Genomic DNA, 20424 nt, shown 5'->3' on the forward strand with positions numbered 1-20424 from the left:
CTGTCCTTAGGCTCTGGATGATTTGTTCCCAACTCCAGTCACTTATGATGTCCGGCTTGTGTGAAGCCGCGGACCAGTGCTGGGCAGAGCGCACACAGACAAGTCTTAATAAAAATCTGCAAAATACAATTGTCTCCGTTTTTTTCTTTTAAATGTCTCGTTCGGTTGCTCCGCTATTTCCCTTTCTCTCCCGGGTCAGGAGTTGTTCAATTTGATACAGGAAGGCAGGAAGTGCGCGTCCCCGGCGCCGAGCGTCGGGGACGCGCGGCGCTCGTTCACGCTCGGCTGATTAAAGATTTGCTGATATTTAATAGAAGAGAAAGCCCGGGATTCAGTGAGAGAGACACACGGGGAGGGAGAGAGAGAGAGAGAGAGAAACTCGGACCCGATCCTAGCCTCAAACTCCTTTAGCCTGGCTTCGTCTTCCAAATACACCCCCTACAACACGGATCTTTATGGATTTTGGGCTCGTTTTCTCCTAATTCTTTGGAGTCTGTTCCGATTGAAACAAAAATAGAAACAAGAAACTGGGATTGTTTGGGATTTGGTGTCCCCCAGATCGCACAGATGTTGGTACACACATACGCTACAATGGTGAGTACAGCAGAAAGGGGAAAACGGGGCTGTTTACATCGGAATGAAACTAAAGTAATGGCATCGTTTGGGTAAAACGTTTATTTTCTGACAAAATAATGTACAACAGATGGTTCGCCCGACTCGCACTGCTTTTCATCGCTTTCGTTATTTTGGCCAACTTTTCGTATTTCATAATGGAGAGTACAAAACTGGAACTCCCACAAGAGACAACTTTAATATATCGACACACGCAAGGAAAAATAAAACGGGGAAACTATGTGTTTGTGTGGTGGTGATGAGGGGGGCGGCAGGGTGTGTGTGTGTGTGTGTGGGGTGGGGGGTATTTTCTCCTCTGAGCTGGGGTTTTTATTTTGTTTCCTCGATATATTTCCTCACAGTAACTTATCGAGAAAAAAAAAGGTGCAGTTTTAGATAGAGGCAGAAAGAAGTCAGGCAGAGAAATACAATTAAAATAATCGCACAGAGAGCTGGAAACGAAAGTAATTAGAAAATACAATGACAAAATAAGGAGCATCCATATAGATATAGATAAATAAAAATAGTGAATTCAAAGAAAATAAGGGAAGAGGGTGAACCGGGGAGGACTGTGCTGCTTTGCCTCACTCGGTGTTGTGTGGATGCGGTCAGATTCGCTCCTGTAATCGCTTCTCTTGTTCTGTCTGTTTTCTCTCCCAGGATCGGCACGATGGAATGAACGGCAGTCACAGTGCCCGCCTTGCCCAGCTCGGCTCCATGAGCCAGGCTCCCTACTCCACGGCCCCGCCACTCTCGCACACCCCTTCCTCGGATTTCCAGCCGCCTTACTTCCCGCCGCCCTACCAGCCTCTGCCCTACCCCCAGAGCCAGGAGCCGTACGCTCACGTCAACGACCCTTACTCCCTGGCCAGCCCCCTGCACCAGCCCCAGCAACACCCGTGGCAACAGAGGCAGCGCCAGGAGGTGGCGGCCGAGCAGGGCATCCTGCACCAATCCCGGGGTCTGTCCCAGTTGTCAAGTCTCGACCACCGCCGGGATTACCACGGGATCCGGCGGCCTGACGTGCTGCTCCACTCCGGTCACGGCCTCGACTCGAACCATGGACTCGTCGACACGCTCGCTCTCCACGCCCTCAACCACCACGGACTGGATGATGTGCAGGTACGGAACACAGTGCAGTTAACACTTTATATTGATATGCACACGATGGATGAAAACATAATTATTTCAGGAGAATTTACTAGTTTTGAAGGGGAAAAAAAACGACCCTAAAAAATATTACAAATGTGAACTTAATGTTATTTCCCACTATATTACACGCGGCAATTTTTACACAGAATCTAAAGTAAATAAATAAATGTTAGCACACATAGATGAGAAGTTTACAATAAACGGACTAGTTTTGTGCTCGCCCCCGGTAGCTCTGTAGTAGTCACACAGTGAGCACGGGTGAAGGCGAATGCATTGTTTGGAAATGCTGACACTGTATTTACAAAAACTCGCTAATCCGAAAAGGTGGCCTGTTTTATCACAGTCAAATCCTCTTAATTATTATCATATAAATATGTCGAGGGGAAAAAAACGTGCATTCGGCTATTTTTAAAATTAGGGTTTCATCCTGATTCGACTAGAATCCGAATATATTATGAGTTTTTATTTCATGTTGTAAATTGATATTCCAATTGATTTTTAAATAGTCAGCCGATTTGGCGGGAGGTAAATGGATATATATATATTTATTTCATTGTTAAATGATAAATCTTTTCAAATTAAAGTTTGCATAACCGAGATACTGTCTGAAAGATGAGGCTGTGAGTGTGTAACATATGATGACGGGTCCAAGTACTTATGAATCGTTATGACCTATATGCAGCGGTCGTGACAACAAAACCTGGTTTGGAGAGAAAAGCTTAATAACGAGACAACTTACACCAAGAGAAAGTGACAGTTTATTAACACAGGCGGTTCATTATTGTCCCTCTTTGGGCTGTGCGCTTTGTCTGGTTCGCTTTCCCCCCTTTTTTTCTCAGTCTGTGTGAAAGATTTGTATGGTCTATTGGTTTGTGTTTAAATTGTGGCTGGGTGATCATAACACAACCTGACAAGTTTCACTAAACAAGGCTGGGTTTGGAAGCGGTATCACGGTAAATCTGCAGCAATCCCCGTAGCATATACTGTACAGATTTACAGGGTACCATACATCGATTTGGACGGGGCGAATGGGAGAACGGTGCTACAGAGTTTCAGATCGTGTTATTTACTGTTGTAGCTACCTTTCTCGATAGACCTATCAATACGAAAGCGACAAACGCATGACGCGTTATATAATTTTTATAAACACAAAAAAGGTACAAAATAGCAAGTTCCTGGTAATTACAGTGTTATGGAAATATTTTTCAGCTTCAATTTCGTTGATAAAAGGCAAAGCAATTCCCAGAATAAAAAAATAAATCCAAGTGGCGCATTTAGTACTATGATTTGATTTCCGCCTTTACTCAAGTTAAACGTAGTTGATACGGTCACAAAAAAATAATATTTTATTTATATACAACATGGATCGTTTTAACGCAGAGGTCTTCGTTTGAATGCAGGTTGTTTCTGTGCGGGTGAGTTGCCTCTAATAAAATCAAGAACGATTCGAGCTGAACATATCACTAGGTCCTGTAAGGTTGCTCCCTGTTGCTCCAGCATTGGCGGGATCTGTTAATCCTGGTCTCGGCGGATTGTTCCACTGAAAGCTTTTCCTAATTATAGGCTTTGTAAACACTACTCGCCTTATTAACTCCGTGCGTTAGCGCTGTGTGTAGCGTTTAGCAGAAAAAAAACGATTACAAATTTAAACTGGCAAGAAAAAAATCGAGAGAAATCGTCTGCGATCGAAAAACTCGACTTGGTCATTAAAGGAAAAGAGCCAGTCTCAAAGTGGCTGCTTTATGTGGATCGTGACTATAAAGGAAAATATGTACTCTGTCGGGGACAACGCTTCCCTGGCTATTTGCAATAATTATTTATAATCATTTTATAACAAAATGATATAAAATAGATTTTTTTCTTTTCTCTGGCTAGATCTGTTCTGTCTCCCCTCCTCACTGTAAACTGTGCGCTGAGGTTGATAGATTTTCTCACTGTTAATTGCAGGGTTTTGGTGCTGTCACAATATTTCTGAAAAGTGTTCTTTAACTGCTTGGCCCCAGCGCCAGAGTTTGGCTCTTGTTAATCTAGTGAGGTTGATCATAAATAACAAAGAGGTGCCGAGGGAACGAACGAGATTAAAAGTTTAAGATTTGGCAGGTAATTTATAAGTATAATATATATATCTTTTTAAATCCCGAAATCTAACTGAGCGTTTATTTTTAATTGCTGTTAGTGTTTTCTCAAACGCTTTTGAAAATCTCACCCCGCCCCTGTCGCCTGAACACCCACTCAATCCACCGCTCCCAGCAAAGTCCTGGTATATTTAACTAGATTATATTACAGTCTGCATAACATGAACCAGGTATCGTGCCAGTGGAATTCGAACTAATGGGGTGGGGGGAGGATTAACAATATACAGATACATTAATATATTCTCCTGTTTTGCGCGATTGAGCACATTTATTGCAGAATGCCAATTTCAAATGCATTGAGGATATATGTATCAAATCTTTTTAAAATCTGTTTTATTGGATTAATAAATCCAAATTATAGCTGGATTCAGCCAGCACTTTCCTCTTTGATTTAAATTCGCATTTCAGTCAGATGGAAGGTTGGCAAAATGGCCAATGAAGATACTGTCATGTCCTAAAAAAGGTGATCTTTTCTATTGGAATGATTAATTCTGTCGTCAAGGTAACCTGATAGTTATATAGTAACAATCGGGCTTTTATAGAAGTGAGTTTCACTCACTGCACCAGTTAACCTAGTTTGAAGATGTTTGCTACCAAAAGTATTAGTGCTGTCTCCGCAGGGTGAATTAGTATTATATTCACATTGCACAAGTTTCGATGTAAGTTATAAACCAGGTGCACGGTTTTAATGTGAAGGGAGCCTGTAACACGGTCCTTCAATTCCAGGTGTCAATTTAATGAGAAACGGGCTGTCACCCGCGTACAGCATCTGACCCTGGTAAATAATTATTTCAGAATAATACTATAATAATAGCTCTTACCGTTTTCATTGGTTTCTCCTTTTCAAAACCGAAATTCCCACGAAGTGTGGACAAACACAGAATTTGTTTCAATTATAAAATTACCAGGTGCCATTTCTCATCTGACCACTATTCTGATCCAAGCATAACATTTAATGACGGATTAATGACGCTTTAATCAGAATTTAGATGTAGTTTAACAGTAGGGACAGATCATAGTCCATATATTTATAACATTTATATCATAACTGCATTTAAAATAAGCTTCTAAATTTATTCCAAATAATTTCCCAGATTGGTACCAACTAAAATTTTGCTCTCCGGGGGAACAAAGTATAGCCACGCAGAACCGAAGTGAAAATACTGTGTAAACTAGTCAGATACAATGTATTTTGGGTAATAAGGGAGCTTTGATGACTTCCTGCTTTATGAACACAAGCTCTTAAAGAACTCGAGAACCCCGGGACATCTTGTAAACTCTCAGCACAGATACTGCACAACCCGTAAGCACCTGGAAAGCGAAGTTAATTGCGAAGAATCCGCGGAATGTTTGACCTTGCTTGGCTTTTACTAGTTTCTAAAACTAAGGTGCTGACTGTACAAGCTGAGAGTTCGGTGACACGTTTGCAGACGGCATGGGGCGAAGTTTTCAATGTGCTGAACTTCGATTTTCAATGTTATATTCCCCCCCTATTATCACCCCCTTCACATGTCTCATCCTCCCCTGTTACATCCCCCCTAGTGGCACATCCCCCATGCCACTTTCCCCCTAATGGCACATACCCCCTAATATCATATTCCCCCTAATGTGCTCAGGCAAAAAAAAAACAACTCGGGACTTCCTTTAGAAACCCCGGATAGGAAAGAGCTGTGATCGTATCCTCCAAAAATGATGGTTGGAAATTGATATTTGAAGTTTGTTTCTTTCTATACTGTTTTCAAACATAGAAATAACCGAGACATTGCTCGCGTGTGTTAGAGAGTGCAAAAAATATATACAAAAATCCTGACATTATAAATCAGATAGAGGCCGAGGGAACAGCGGAAGAAAAGTTCAGCCCAATGGATGAATTAAGGTAGCAGTTTGCTTAACGGGAATATTTACCAAACCAACCTGACCTGCACCAGTGCAGTTTAAGTATTGTGCAGTGTGTTCTTGTTTGTTTAAAAATCATTATAATGTACAAAATCAAGAGAACAAATTGCGTGTGAGGCTGACATAATCGGAGTCTTCGGTTCCTGTTAGGTTTGGGACGGCAAACTCGTCCTGAGTAAAAGTTCCGTCTGGGTCCGAAAGTAACCACTCTGATCCTTACCGAATGCGAAGTATTTTGATATGAAACAATAAAGTAATCGCAGATGAGTTCTCATTACTAGAAAAGAGACACAATTCATTGAGAATCTCAGTAACTTCTAACTTACTATAAACCGTAACTCTCCCTTATTTAGAGCTATAGTATAGTAAAGGACACGATCCACGCAGTATAATTTATTCTTATTAGGTTCTGTAATTATACTTGAACGCTGCTTAGAACAGATATATTTCTCTCTTTGCATTTTTTAAAAATACTGAGTGTAGATGATTGAGGACTAATTCAAATACATTAAGTTCTCAAAAGACATGTGCCAACATAATTTATTTTACACCTCCGGGATAAAAGTTAATCTAACAAGTTGTATTAATATTTTTGAAAAAGTTAGAGTTTAGTTTTATTTTAAATTATCTTGTTAGATTAGCATGTAGCAAGATATGGGTCAGCTATTAATTTATAATAAATCCAAATTCTATTTTTTCAAAAATATTGATACGATTTGTCAGATTAACTTTTATCCCCGAAATATAAACTAAATTATATTGTCTCCTGTCTATTGAGGACCTAACTCATTTGAATTAGTTCTGAGCCATCTGTATGTAAAAAAACCCTGCAAAGTGGGAAGAAAAGCTGATCTAGGCAGGAGACAAATATTATTTTGAGAGGTTCGCCGTTTAACTTGGTCTCAGGCCCTATTTTGTCTTGTATAATGAGACCCATGTATTAAATGTCTGTTTTTATACTGCAGTGTAAATAGCAGAGGAAGACTAGTCGAAACATTCAGGGCCCAGTGCCGTCCAGCATATTTTTGTGTAATAGTATATAAACGGCACCAGCAAATTAACTGGGAGTTTTAAATGTGGGTAGCAATATAACACCTGGAGCCTCTGGATTAGATGAATGCGGCAGTGGGTTTACATTGAAAGAATAGCTGGGACCTCTCGAGTTGCCAGTACAGATCAGCACCCACCTAACACGAAATATCAACTCTCATGCCAACTCTATGTTCCCACCTATATTTATCAAAATTCACGGGTTTTACGATTCGTGTACAGTATACTGTTTTATGCGGCGTGACGGGAAATAACCGTTCCCAAACAAAATAATTCAAATTAGTACTGAAGAATGGCGCCAATGCATGCAAGGCGATCACAATGGCGATCATTTTACAGTTGTGAAGTGATGTGTTCGCTCACTCCTACTCTTGCAAAAGAGCGGTTAATAGCCCCCAAAAAGTGAATATTTAGTTATTTCACCATAGGCCAGTACAGCAAAATGCAGCTAGGCCTCTTCTATCAACGTGTTTGGATGTAAATAGGATTTCCTGTTGATGATGATTATGTCGTATCACAGATGCTATAGCTTAAATCCCAAAGTGACCATAAACAACCAGGACATATGGAGCTGATTCTGCTGCTTTATAACCCAAATCTGTTTGTCTGTCTTTAATGTGGGCACTGCGTGGAACAGCTGCTTTAACCCTCTTAGATACTCACTGTCCTTTGCACCTTTTAAAATATCGACGGATTTCATACAATAATAAACCGATGGGGAGGGGGAAGGGAAATGCTATATATGTTTTGTTCAGTGCAGTGTTCTAAAGTACAATGTTATATTCATTGATATATCAAATAAGTTAGCCCTGTGTGATTCTTTTTATCTCGACGCAGGAGTGCCAGATTGAAATCTCGAACAGTATAACAAACAGCAAGATTTAAATTTGTACACCTTCCCTTTTTAGTTTGATGCTACGCGTTAAAAGTTTTGTCGATCGCCCTTTTCTGATACTGTAACGAACAATATTGTCGGTCAGAATTCCCACATAGAGATCTGAGAAAAAAAAACAGAAACACTTTGTTTATGGGCATGTATAGTTAATCATGAAATTAAAATGCATTTGACTCTTGGATCAACCTGTTATGTAATTAGAGTAAATAGAAATGGCACACGGAAATATTATACTTGTTCAGATTCAGGGTTTGGATCCCATTTACTTCCACTATATAAAAGTCTGATCCAACGATGTGTTTTCTAATTAATCACTTGTTAGGATTAAGGATTTGATCAGGTATGAGTTTAAACCAAACTCCGCTTTAAGTGCAAATCTCAAATTCATGCCCTTAAATGCAAAAAAATGCACTGTCGGTCCGCAGCAATCAGACTGACGTTGCGGATCACCTTTCTGGCCCTTTGTTGGTTATTGTTGCGTATACTTTGTTAAAAGTACATATTCTCCTTTTTAAATTCCTGGCATTCATTTCGTCCCGGTTACTATCTTTTACATTTTGTTGAAATTAAGTCTGTAGCAAATTAATTTGAATCCGATCCTGCCTCTGAAACCCTTCCCTCTACCATTTGCAAAAATTCATAAACCTTGTTTAATTTAAGAAGCTGAGAAGTTAATCAATAGAAGAAACGTAGAAGCAAACTCCACGCGGATTGGGGATTTGGACACACCAATAAATCGCAAGGTGTAAAATGTAGGACCTGGTGTCCACTGTACGAATTATCGATGTGATCCATGAAAACATCTGTGACAGGACACACGGAAATTAATCAACGTCCCCTCCCAATAACATTAGTTTACGTTGGCTTAACGTTGACTATCCGACGTACCGTGTCTTTTCAATATGTCGATGATATATATATATATATATATACATATATGTGGACCTCTACTTTTAAACAATGACCTTAACATAAGAATGAAATGATGACACCCCCATTAGCGCTACATCAGCATTGCTGGACCATCTTTAAAAGTGACACAACATGCGGGGCAGACTGTAGAACATCGGCTATCGCTTTTCCCCGATCTGTATGAATTCCAGTCCTTAACAATTATATATTTTTTTGCTGTGATCTTACTCTGGGAAAAATAAAGAAATAATATTTCTGATCATTTGACTAGTGTTATTGAAAAGAATGCGACTGTCAAAACACCTTAATTAGTTTCCCTAACCCCACAACAAAAGTACAGGAAAGAAAGCAAAAGTGCGAACTGGACAGTTGAAATGGCAAACGGCAAGAACAATAACTAGGAAAAATATCGGGTGCTATTTCTATGAGACTTTTTGAAACTTTTATCCCAAATTGTGTCCCTTATTGCTCTTCGATGTGTGTTGGAACAGATGTAGAATAAGACTTTTCATCCCTGCACTGAACATAATTACAGTTTTGTGGACATTTGGTCTGAATACGTGGCTTATTTGAAAGGGGCAGCCATTGACAATCCTGAGACGAAAATACACGCAAGAACTTTTTCGGTTTTGTTTTGTTGTCACCTGGCACTGTAACACACACACACAATTTACATGTATTGGAAAGGTTTGGGGACTTGGAGAAAAGTTGACAATATGGAAAGGAACTGTCAAGTATAAGTGGAGAATCTCTAGGGAAGACTGCAACATTGGGAGTAAGTGGCAGCAAGGAGGAAGAGGCAGCGTCAGAAATGAGAGTAAGTGAATTCACGGCCTTCGGTGCTACTCTTCTCCCGAATACCATTTAAAATGTACTGAAAACCGGGTTAGTTTTTCCTGAACTCAGAGGCAGAGGGAACAAGTGAATTCCACAGTGGGCTGCAGCGTGGTCAGTAGAGAGACTGTTGTTACTGTATTAAGGCTGTTAAATAAACGATCTGCTCTTTTCCTTTTTTCTTTTTTCGCTTCAGGGCGTGGATGATAACGGCAGTCCTGGGATGAATATATTGGACCAGTCTGTAATTAAAAAAGGTAAATGACCCCTCTGCTCTGTTCAAGCTGTAATAAATTTGAACTGATTGCATATCCGACTTAATTCTATGAGATATTATAAGTATATTCTTATAAAGGGAATTTTATTTCTCAAAAACCTAACCACAGAATCACTTGCTAGGAATTTACATTCACAGACCCACCTTCTACAGAAAATATACATTACCAGAAATCGACATATAACTACTTAATATATATATATACTCGCAACGAGATAACTGTTTGATATCTCACTGTTATCTGTACTGGTTATTTTGTGGTAACTCGACGTTAGGGATATGACAAGAGTGTGAGGATTTAAGCTCGATCTGGTTAAAATATATTTGGCAGAAATTTGCATCTGAACGTGTCCAGTAAACAAGAATCAGTGGAATAATTTTTCTATTTTCCGTGCCAGAAGTTCGTTAAAGTTGAAGCGTAAGCATGTTGGTTTTTTTTTCATGTTTTGGAAATGGAGAGACACATAAATACCGAGTCTACAGTTGAAGCCTTGTTATACAGCAGCAATGAATCACATTCCACGCACCCCAGAGAGTTTTATTTTTCGTACAAACCTGTAAACTGATCAGAAGTTGTTTGCTACTCTGGCATTACTTGCCAATAACGGGCTCGGGTTGATTGCTTTCCTGTTATAGAAAATATTTGTGCAAACCTATATTTCTTGAATCCTAACTGAAACTGCCACAAAAATACACAATAAAGACTAAGTACGTTTTAAAAGTAACTTTTGTGGTTCGCGAGTGAGATTGGGACTAGGACTGTACTTGGAATGTATTACAATAATTACCAAAGCATTTTCGGCACATTGGACAGTCTGGCGAACACAGCAACTCGTCCGTACTGCTAAAAAAATAAATATCAACAATATAATTTGATGAAATTTATTCCAAGCAACTGGAAATTCATGAGATAGTAGGGGCAGGTGTAAGATCATAGGCCGTTATGAGTGAGAGTGAGAAGTGGTAAGTACAGATCGGACCTTGATACAATCGACTTTTTCCGGGGAATGAGGGGAACGAGAAAGAGACTGATCTGACGAGTGATCTGATTGTGATCAACTGTCAAAATTATTACTTTCTACGTGAAACACCACGAGTCGTTCCCGAGAGATTTGTTAAAGGGGCTATGTAAATGTAAAAAAAAGTTTATTTTAAAAGGAGATAATCTCGTTAAATTTCGTGACTTCAATATAAGCAATTTTTGCCTTCAGTTTTGCTTAAAAGTGGACGTGAAACCTTAGTCAAACCAATACATGGGGGTCTGTTGTTCCCAAGGATATCCCGATACCCAGTAAGTTCCTTATGCGCCGGTCAGTGAAGGGGAAGAGTTGCTCGAATTCGCTTGTACTGAGCGGGTTTGCAATGTCCATGATTAAATGAGGATTGTGTTAAAAACAAGCAGCGTAGTTTACTGCGGCCCCGTGTTAAAAGGAGTGAGCCCATAATAAAAACAACGACGTCCAATGCCGACCATATCACGATTCAGGGTGCAATATGAGCCAGTACGACAAGGAGTGTTCGTGATTCCGTGCGAATCCCAAGCACCTGGCTGCCAATTTAACCTCTTCAGTACCGCATGTAACCCGATCAATAGTGAATTTTTTAACTGGGAGAAAAGGCGTGGGTGTCTGCGAGTTTCTTATTTCCGGTTCTTTTAAATGTTCCACAACACAATTGAAGTAAAAGTAAACAACAGACAGTAAGGCAAATAATCAGTGCCTTATTCTAAACTACAGTCAAATAACCTGTCACTGCAACGCGACCGAACACTTTTAAAAGCAATAACATAACATCGATTTCATAATCCTATTTGCTTAGAAGCTAAACTAAAATCATCTCAATTTTTTCTTGTCAAATCTACTTAACTGCAGAATAAAATTTCGGTAGTTGGATGTATGCGTTCGGCACCGAGTTCTTGTTTGTTCTCGAGTTATCAGCGCCTGTTCAGCCCGTCTGTCCTCGCCTTTCGGCTCATGTCACATGAGTTTATATTTTATACACATTTTAAAAATAAAATTAGACAGTTTCTGAAATATCCGTGGAGCGTTTATACGCATTCAACAAAAACATGTAAATAAATATTAAACGAATATCCAAAACTACTAAACTTTTAAGTTTAGACCAAATCCCGTTGTATTTTCCACTTTTATTTTTGAAAGACACCGTAGCAAAATAGCCGGCGCATCCCAGCTCATGTACGATGTTCTTGTTAAGTTCCCCGTGGGGTTTGGATCGCGCTGGGTTCGCCCAACAAGTGACATTAGTAGAAAGACAGAACAGCGACACAGAGAGGGAAACGAGTGAGTGAGGGGTGACAATGAGATACAAAGTAAATCAAACGAATGCCATAAACAGACAGTCAACCTCAGGAGAAGTGGCCATAGAAATGGGTGGAAAGAGGCAGTAGGTCCCATCAAAATAAAACAAAACAAAAAGACGCAAACACAAATAAGAGTGAAGAAACAGGGATGAATGGGGGAGCGGAACGGTGATAAATGGGTTTCCATTAACCCTCTCCGGGGCTCGTTTAGTTCTCATTTTCACTATTAGCCCCCGTTGAGCTATTGCAGCGTTAGACAGCCGTCAGCCACACACGGGGCTGAGGAATCTCAGCACAGGGAACAGCCTGGGACACACTGTGTTGTGCTCCCTCTCCGAATGTTTCTTTGATTCTTTCTCCGTGTCCGTCTGCTTCTATCGCCCAAACATCGCCCCGCCGGAAAGGAGCCTCCCCGGCAGGCAGGCCAAAGGATTGACTTCCTTTACGTTTGTACTTTGGAGAATACTTGTTTCTCGGCGGACAGGTTCACTCTTTAAATATATATATATATATATAATAGAAGAGCTCATTTTACCCCCTTAGGAGTTACACTATTGTCTGAGTGACATTTTATGCTTCTTTTATGACAGTTCCTCACCAAAACGTTAAAGACTTTATAACAATATTTTCAGTTTATAAGGAGGGATTACTGTATACACTATAACGATATAGGAGGGAGGCTCTGCGAGTACAACTATTGTAAGGACAATTCTAACTGTAAGGGTCATTCTTGGCTGTGAATTTATTCTTTTACAAGGTTTGCTTATTTGAAATTGATTCGATCTAATTACAAAACTGAATTTCGAGTAGTCTCGAGTTATACAATTGGAGTAAATATTCATTGTGTCCTTTTATGCTTTAATTAATGTCCTGTTGTAGAGGGCAGGGTTTATTTTTGCAGTTACTCCAATGCCAACAGTTCGTAAGTCACCGGGAACCTCCACCTTTGCTTATGATTTGAATCATTTACTTAACCTGGAACCGGCGCAATATTTCAAGGCGCGCGGCTCAGAAAATAAAACTTACGAAGGTACAACCGTGTACTTAATATGTGTAGACGTTATAATTAAATTATCCTTCCTTTTTTTTGTTTTTAAAAAGACAAATCAAAGCCTTATGCTCCACTTTGTGAAATGTTTTAAAATAGGTGGATGGGAAGTGAAGATTCTTAACGAATGGTTAACTTCAAAACGAGTTTGCAGTTTGAGGTGATCCTGAAATAGAATCGAGCGAGTTTCTCTCACTCACAAAGAGCCAGACTTCCCAGCACTTTCGGAGAAAGGGTTAATAACTCCGGCGCTGAAGTTACCCTGTGAGATACCGAGGTCCCGATGCTTCGCGCGTTCGTCCTTCTCAGATCTTTCTCTGCTGTATTAGGAGGGGCGATAGCATTTGCACCAAAACAGGGGAAAGAAGGGTTCTTATTTTAGTATATCACAGCTAAATCCAGACTCCTATTTTTTTAAAGGTGCCGAAAATGAATAGTGGCTGAGTGCGATTTAGTGAAACACAAATTTGTTACAGTCAATATTAGGAATCCCCGATTGTAAAGCTGCTCTAACAATGCTCATTTCACACTTCCCAAGCAAGTAGACTGCCATTTGGGGTAGAAACAATGATAAATTCAGTAGTCCAACCGTGTAGTGCACAATACTTTTGCATATTCGCCCCGCACAAATGGAGATTTTTTTTCCCTCGAGGTGTCCACCTTGCTCACAAATAGCCGCTTCTCCAAAAAAACTTTATATCGCTACAATTTAATGGTGCTAAAAATGAATGGTGGCTGAGTGCAATTTAATGTAATACAAAATTATTCGTGTGAATTCCTACTAGAAATGAACAATTGCACATCTGATTTAACAAATTCTGTATAGATCTCACACAAGCATACCCAGCACCTGTGTCCATTTGTACCAGGACAGGTAAGGATGTGTCACACGAGAGGATAGGAGGGATTATTTTATTGTCACTCAGCCCATCGCTACCACTTCTCTTTACGGTACCAACAAATTAAAGTCTATTTATCAAATGGGAGCAGATATCTGGATGTGTCAGAATGGGTAATGCAAATGCCCAGCACTTTCAAGTCACTTATTGTATAAGGAGGGCGATATTTAATGGTGTACATATTGCAAAAATGAAATCAAAGAACAACGATTTTGAAATAAAAAGGCAAATCTGTACGGTCTGAAGGGATAATAAAGATACATCAAGAAAGGATACTAGAAAATAGGAAGATGAAATCGATAAGCAAAAAGTATAACAAGTCATGTTGACAATAGTGACTGATCGTGCTTATTTGAGCCTAAGAAAACGTAAGTCCCATACATGAAGTCACGCAGCACTGTGCCTCATACACAGTGCTAGTCAAATGCTATCTTCCATCCGTTGCTTCTATTGTTCACTTTTCTTCTTGAACTAATAGATGAACTGAAATATACAGTTCTTAATATAAAAAGGATAGCAGTAGACATGTTTCTTTGTGAACAGTCTCAGGTAGCTTTTGTATGGGGACTTTAGACAGTTATCTGCAAGCCAATGATATGCATTTAGAATTAGGGCCTGTTGCACATTTGTATAAATTTGAGATGTGAGATTGAAAAAGTATAGTTACTAAATATTTTTTAGACTGTAGATGTTATGGTATTCATTACAGTAATATTTACAAAACATATACACACATTCAAAATAATTAATACATTTATCCAATGCATTTCAAATATTGGAATATAATTTATTGATAATTAATCTGTCTGACATACGATAGGAAATACAAGATGTCTGAACCAAGAATACAGATAAGCATGAAATACCAGTATCAATGCAAAGGATGATAGTCTAATGTTCAATTTATTGTGGCAGTCAGGATTGGGTTAATTTAATAAGAAGACTCCAGTCTCCCTTTTACTCCTTAGGTGTAAACAATCTATAAAATGGACTGTTTAAAATATTGTTAACCCTACAGGAAGACCAAACTTGTATTTTTAGTGCTAATTGTAAAATTATTAAATTGTTTTGAATTCATATTTCCCTCTCAAGACTTTAAAATCAGATTTCTTCAAGTTAATATAGCTGCTTTTCAGAGATTGTGTGAGAAATAATGGCTTTGAAATGTTTAGGAATTCTTGCACAGTTGGTGCACCCAGTCAATTGTTAAATCATGTAGTTGTATTTATCATTAGGATGACACAGTGTTGCAATAGGTTCAGTTACACATTTCCTACAAACAAACTATAATTGAACCTTTACAATACACCAGACACATAAAAATTCATTGCATATTTAATAAAATATTGCCATTATATTGTTTTAATTATATAATAACATTTTCATAAAACACACCTGAATTTTCTGTAGCATTTTGTATTGTTATTGGGCAGCACAATGTCATTTAGATTATGTTTTAACAATAAGTATTTGAAATCTTGCCATTGTTTTCTTTTATCTAACATCAATCCTTAATGTGAGTTCAGGATTCACTTCTCATTTACATTCCCTCTCTGCACATGTTTCTCAGATTAGGCCTTTAACAAGCTTTTAACTGTTTTTAGGAAGGAGCTGTTTAAATGACTAATTTTCTTTCATTAATTTTAGGATGGGAGCAAGACTTAGAAAAAACAGTAACAATGAATGAAAAATCCTTAACTGGTTTTTAATTAACTTGGTAATTTATTAAAAAAATAATATTCAGAGGAAAATTTGGCACAGAATGTCATTTGTTTATCAGACATATTCATATAACAAGAAATTAGTAAGTGTGTAGTATAGTAACAGAATATTCTATTACTGAAACAAAACATAAATTGAAAACCATTTATCTTTACCTGCATTTTTACACTTTCTAAATGTCAAATAATCTTTTTGCTTGTCCCTCTGGGAAATATCAAGAAACAAAACCAAATCCAGTGATAGAGCTGAACCAAGAAAATGGTGTCCATTCTTTGCACTAATCTTATATGTACTGATGTTCAGGGACCCAGTACAGTGACTTTCCATCAAATGAAAACAATGCGGTGACTGCTAATCTACTTTAACAATAGGAATAATCACTTAACAGAAAGCTGTGTTGAAATTGTATCAGAATTCTACCTATGCCAGATCAAATCATTACAAACAGTGATTTATTTTTAGAAAAACAGACATAGGTTGTTAACCTATTGAAATCAGTAGAGCCAAGGCTATAGTGAAATGCACAGAAAGACTTTGACTCCCCAAAAAATAATGTCTGCACATGGAAATAAATGAAACTCGTCATGCTGAAATTTATCTGCAATCAAAACACTTTTAAAACAGAATGTATTTTATTTCAACATCCTTAATATTAACCAGATCTATTTTGCTGGTCAGTCAAAATCCAGCTGTGCTGATATTACTGCATCTGCAAACATACTATTTAGTTTAATGCACTGCACTCTGAAAATTATTCACTGAATCAGAATGGAGGACTGGAGGTAAAGTGACACTGGTAGGGCACAACTTTTTGAAATGGGATTTTTGACTCAGCAATCTTTGAGATTTGTGATCCACGACTTTCTTTTTTCCTTGTGGTTTGTTGCCAGTTGTGATGCAGGCCCATTGGAGCTCTATGTTTTGCACTGCCTTCTGTGGTAGCTCTCACGACTCATGTAAATGCTGTGTGCTATCTTCTATACTCTGGCATGTTGTGGGTGACACAAATACCTCATGGGTGCTGCTTACAGTATATTGCCAAGAAACAAAAAAGAACCAAAGTGAACTGTATTCCTGTATTATCTAATAAATTACAGGCCAGTAGCTACACCACATACAGAAATGGGAAGTGGCAGAAATGCCTCCAAGTTTTGTTTCAACAAAGTACACGCGGAGAAACACATACACGAACACACACACAAAATAATTTTAGTAGAACACTATCCTGGATTGTCTAAGAAAATGCCCAAATCATCTGCAAGTATTTACTATAAATCCCCAAGCATAATATGCATTCTGCATTTGGGCCATGGGATTTAGGAAGGTTTGAGTATTTTAGATACATTTTAGCATCTGAATGTGATGTGCACCTCCCATTTCCGAATTTCTTTTGGGGAAGATTTATAGTATACTATAAAAAAACTTTCATTATGGAAAATAGTGATTCCTCTTCTATTATCTATCATACAATAAAAATATTAACAAGTAATAGTTGCTGTTGGTTACTGTGGACTATTTAATAATACATTTCTAAAAAAAACTTAGATTATGGTCAATTATTCTCAATACAATATTTTGAATTAATAGAATGCTATGCCTAAATGTGGAAATTGTCACATATTTCTCGTTCAAAAAGAAATCAACTGTAGGTCCTGGTATGTGCTGAGTTAGCTGACCTCAGTCAAGGCAATGGTAGGGTGCTATAGTTGGCTGCTGTGTCCCTCAGTTAAAGAGGGGACAGTTGGTCAGGGTTCCAGCACCTGATTCCTAAACCAGTGACCCCTGCTGAAAGCAGTATGTGGATGTTGGGTGAGGACAGGAACAGGTTTGACTGTGATGTCCCTTGCAGTTGAATAGCCTCCCAAAACTCACCATCAAGGCTCATGTGTGAATAATGGCCACTATGAAGTACTGGAGAATGCATGACAGCCATGGACCTGTACCCCAACAAGGAGTCAACTCCCATAGGAGAGGAGAGAAGGGGAGCAAATTATTGAGAAGGGAGTGAAAGCATTTTAAAAAAGGACCCCCCCCCCCACTGTATATTGAATGATAAATTGCTCAGTGCATCTTTGTGTACAATAGTGACAAAGGAAAAGTAAATGGGCTGGTGTCAGGGAGATGGGTGCCCATATGTCAGATACAATACTTTAGCCTAGATTTTCCAATGTGGGTACAATTTAGACATAAATGTAGGCTTTAGACTCAAATGAAAGTGTGCTGTTTGCACCTAATGTTCTGAGGTTCACTCATTTGCATAGTTGCTGATTTAGACAGATGCAGGGAGCACACAATTGGTGGGTTCATAAAACTAAATTTAAGTGAAATTTAAAGGGAAGGGGACAATTAAAAAGGAGTATTAAAATAAGGGCACACAAAAAGAGCCTTTGAAAAAAGCTCAGAAGGCATCTCAGCCCATATGTGAAAGCTGAAGTGGGTGGGGGGGGGGGGGGCACTGAGAAGTGATAGGCAAAATGGAAGGGAAATGAAAGTCAAGGTGCAGGCCCAAGTTTACAGGCAAGTGACAGGATAGCCCACCACTTGACCCTTTGTTTGAAGTCCAATGAAGTGGAGGTGATGCTGCAAATGATACTTGTGAGGAGGTTGGTCCTTTGTGCCATTCTGTGGACCACCCCAATTGGTCAGCATTACAGCATGCCTGCAAGGAGATAGACACAACTTTCATGCCACAGCTGACCATTACTGTCCCTGGAGGTGCCAACTGTATCCTACATATTAACTGCAAGTGCTCTTGCAGCATATGGCACAGCACTGAATCTGGCTATCTGTTGACTCAGACACTGTGAAGACAGTTTTACATCGTCATTGCCAGATAGGTATGACAGTGCCTACAAATATGTTGGTAGTATACTGGTGGATGCGGCTGATCAGGTTGATTCACCCTAGCATGCCTTGTTTCATGTATTCCTACTGAAAGCATGACACACTGTGATTGGGGTGCTTCTGTGGAGGTATCCAACATTATGGTTAGTCACACATTCACATATCTTAATAGTACCATTGGGTCTGCTGTCCCAGCCTCCTTTGGGAAGAGAAGCTTCTTCATGCACTAGCCATCTGCCAAAGCGAGATCTGGTCACTTCTATCTGCAGGTACGAGTGTGCGCGTACCAGTGAGTGGGCACAGAGCATCTCTCATGCAGCTGACATGCCTTGCATTCCTCTGTAGGTCTTTCTCTTCTACTTTCAAACACATCCGATAGTTGTGTTCTCATTGGAAGGGGCAAAATAAAATTGAACAATTGCCACGAATGTCCAGCAGCAAAAACAAAAACAAAAATCAAAAGTGGTGAAAAAGTGACTGAAGTATTGCAGCTTCAACTTATCTGTGGCCTTTAAATTACCTAACACAGATGATTCTGTAGCAACACTGGACACTTATTTTATCTGGGCATTATTTAGAAGTGATTTTTCTCACACTTAAATGTCAGGAAATGTTGTGCCAAACATCTCCATCTCCAAATGAATATTTCAATGAATTGCTTGAGACAGGTGCTTCCTGTGCTGCTAATCCCCAACCCACAGAAATTATGCTGTGGTGCAAAGTTGGCAGATTTATGGTGGGGTAGAATTCCCGCCCATCTTTTGTCACTGGCTCCTTGATTTATGCCACTACAACATGCAGCCAGCAGTAGAAAATCTCGATTCTTGTCTCCAATCTCCCATCACCACGTCAGTAATATAAATGGGAAATCAGAAGGAGGTTAATTGTTAATCTGAATTTAACTTAAATTGACTTTGATTATGAGTATGGGTTTTGTGTATAAGCAGTGTTTTGTCAATTATTAATCTGCATTAAACCCATCTGCTCAAATTTAGCCCCATGCAGAGTTATTGCATTAGATACTCAACATAATTTTAGGCAAATTACACTACTGAGTCTGGTTTCACCTGCACTGAGCTAAATATTTGTGTGCTGCAACTTTCAGATGCAATGGTAACTTCCAGTGTGGAACTAACTTCTTCTCCTTTTTCTTTTTTATTGTTTGAATAAACTTGACTCAAACTGTAGTATCTAAGCTGTAAGGTAAAATTAATGTCACACCATCAGCAACTTGTCCCCACATCAGTCACAGCATGTCTGGTCCACAGGAATGATGGTAACTTTGATTAGAGGAACCTACTCCACAGGACCCAGGCGAGCTTGGGTGATCCCAGCGGCCTCTTCTCCAGGTGATAAAGTGCTTAGTGAGCAACTGTCATTATTGCAGCCACTCCATCAATGTAGAAGAGAGGGACCTGAGGTCTGGAAAAGCTGCCGTGAACTCTAAAATATTATTCTGATAAAGAGTAGTCACTGTAACAACCAGAAGGACCAAATCTTTTGAGGTAAATTCCCTCTGCATATAAATAATATACTCTCTAACTGCTTGGGATAACAATTTCCAAAGCAATGTTCATCTGTTATACTCACACAATACTGTCAGCTTCACTTAAGGGACTATCCAATATTGTGTTAAGGGATTGAGGAACAAAAACCCTTTTGTGCCACATCTACAATCATTGCATTGATTCCTGGCAACTTTAAATGAAAGCTCATATTTACTGAACCTAGATGACACATTTTTTGTTATGTTTACAGCTCGACTGACACAATCACCTTTGAAGCAATGTCCCAGGTGGTTACTGCACTCTCCACTTAAACAAAGCTA

At 39.1% G+C, this 20424-nt stretch overlaps 1 protein-coding gene across 1 annotated transcript in view; it reads left to right on the plus strand.

The window, feature by feature from the left end:
- Nucleotides 1–275: 275 nt before the first annotated feature.
- LOC137342819 (transcription factor AP-2-beta-like) overlaps nt 276–20424 on the plus strand; it is a 60493-nt gene continuing 40344 nt past the window's right edge. Inside the window, exons 1-3 of the mRNA XM_068007005.1 lie at nt 276–594; nt 1273–1734; nt 9683–9743. Coding sequence (XP_067863106.1) covers nt 568–594; nt 1273–1734; nt 9683–9743 — 550 coding nt within the window. The 5' untranslated portion in view covers nt 276–567. The remainder of the gene's footprint in view (nt 595–1272; nt 1735–9682; nt 9744–20424) is intronic.

This window comes from Heptranchias perlo, chromosome 26 (genome assembly GCF_035084215.1).
Source record: "Heptranchias perlo isolate sHepPer1 chromosome 26, sHepPer1.hap1, whole genome shotgun sequence".
NCBI lineage: Eukaryota > Metazoa > Chordata > Chondrichthyes > Hexanchiformes > Hexanchidae > Heptranchias > Heptranchias perlo.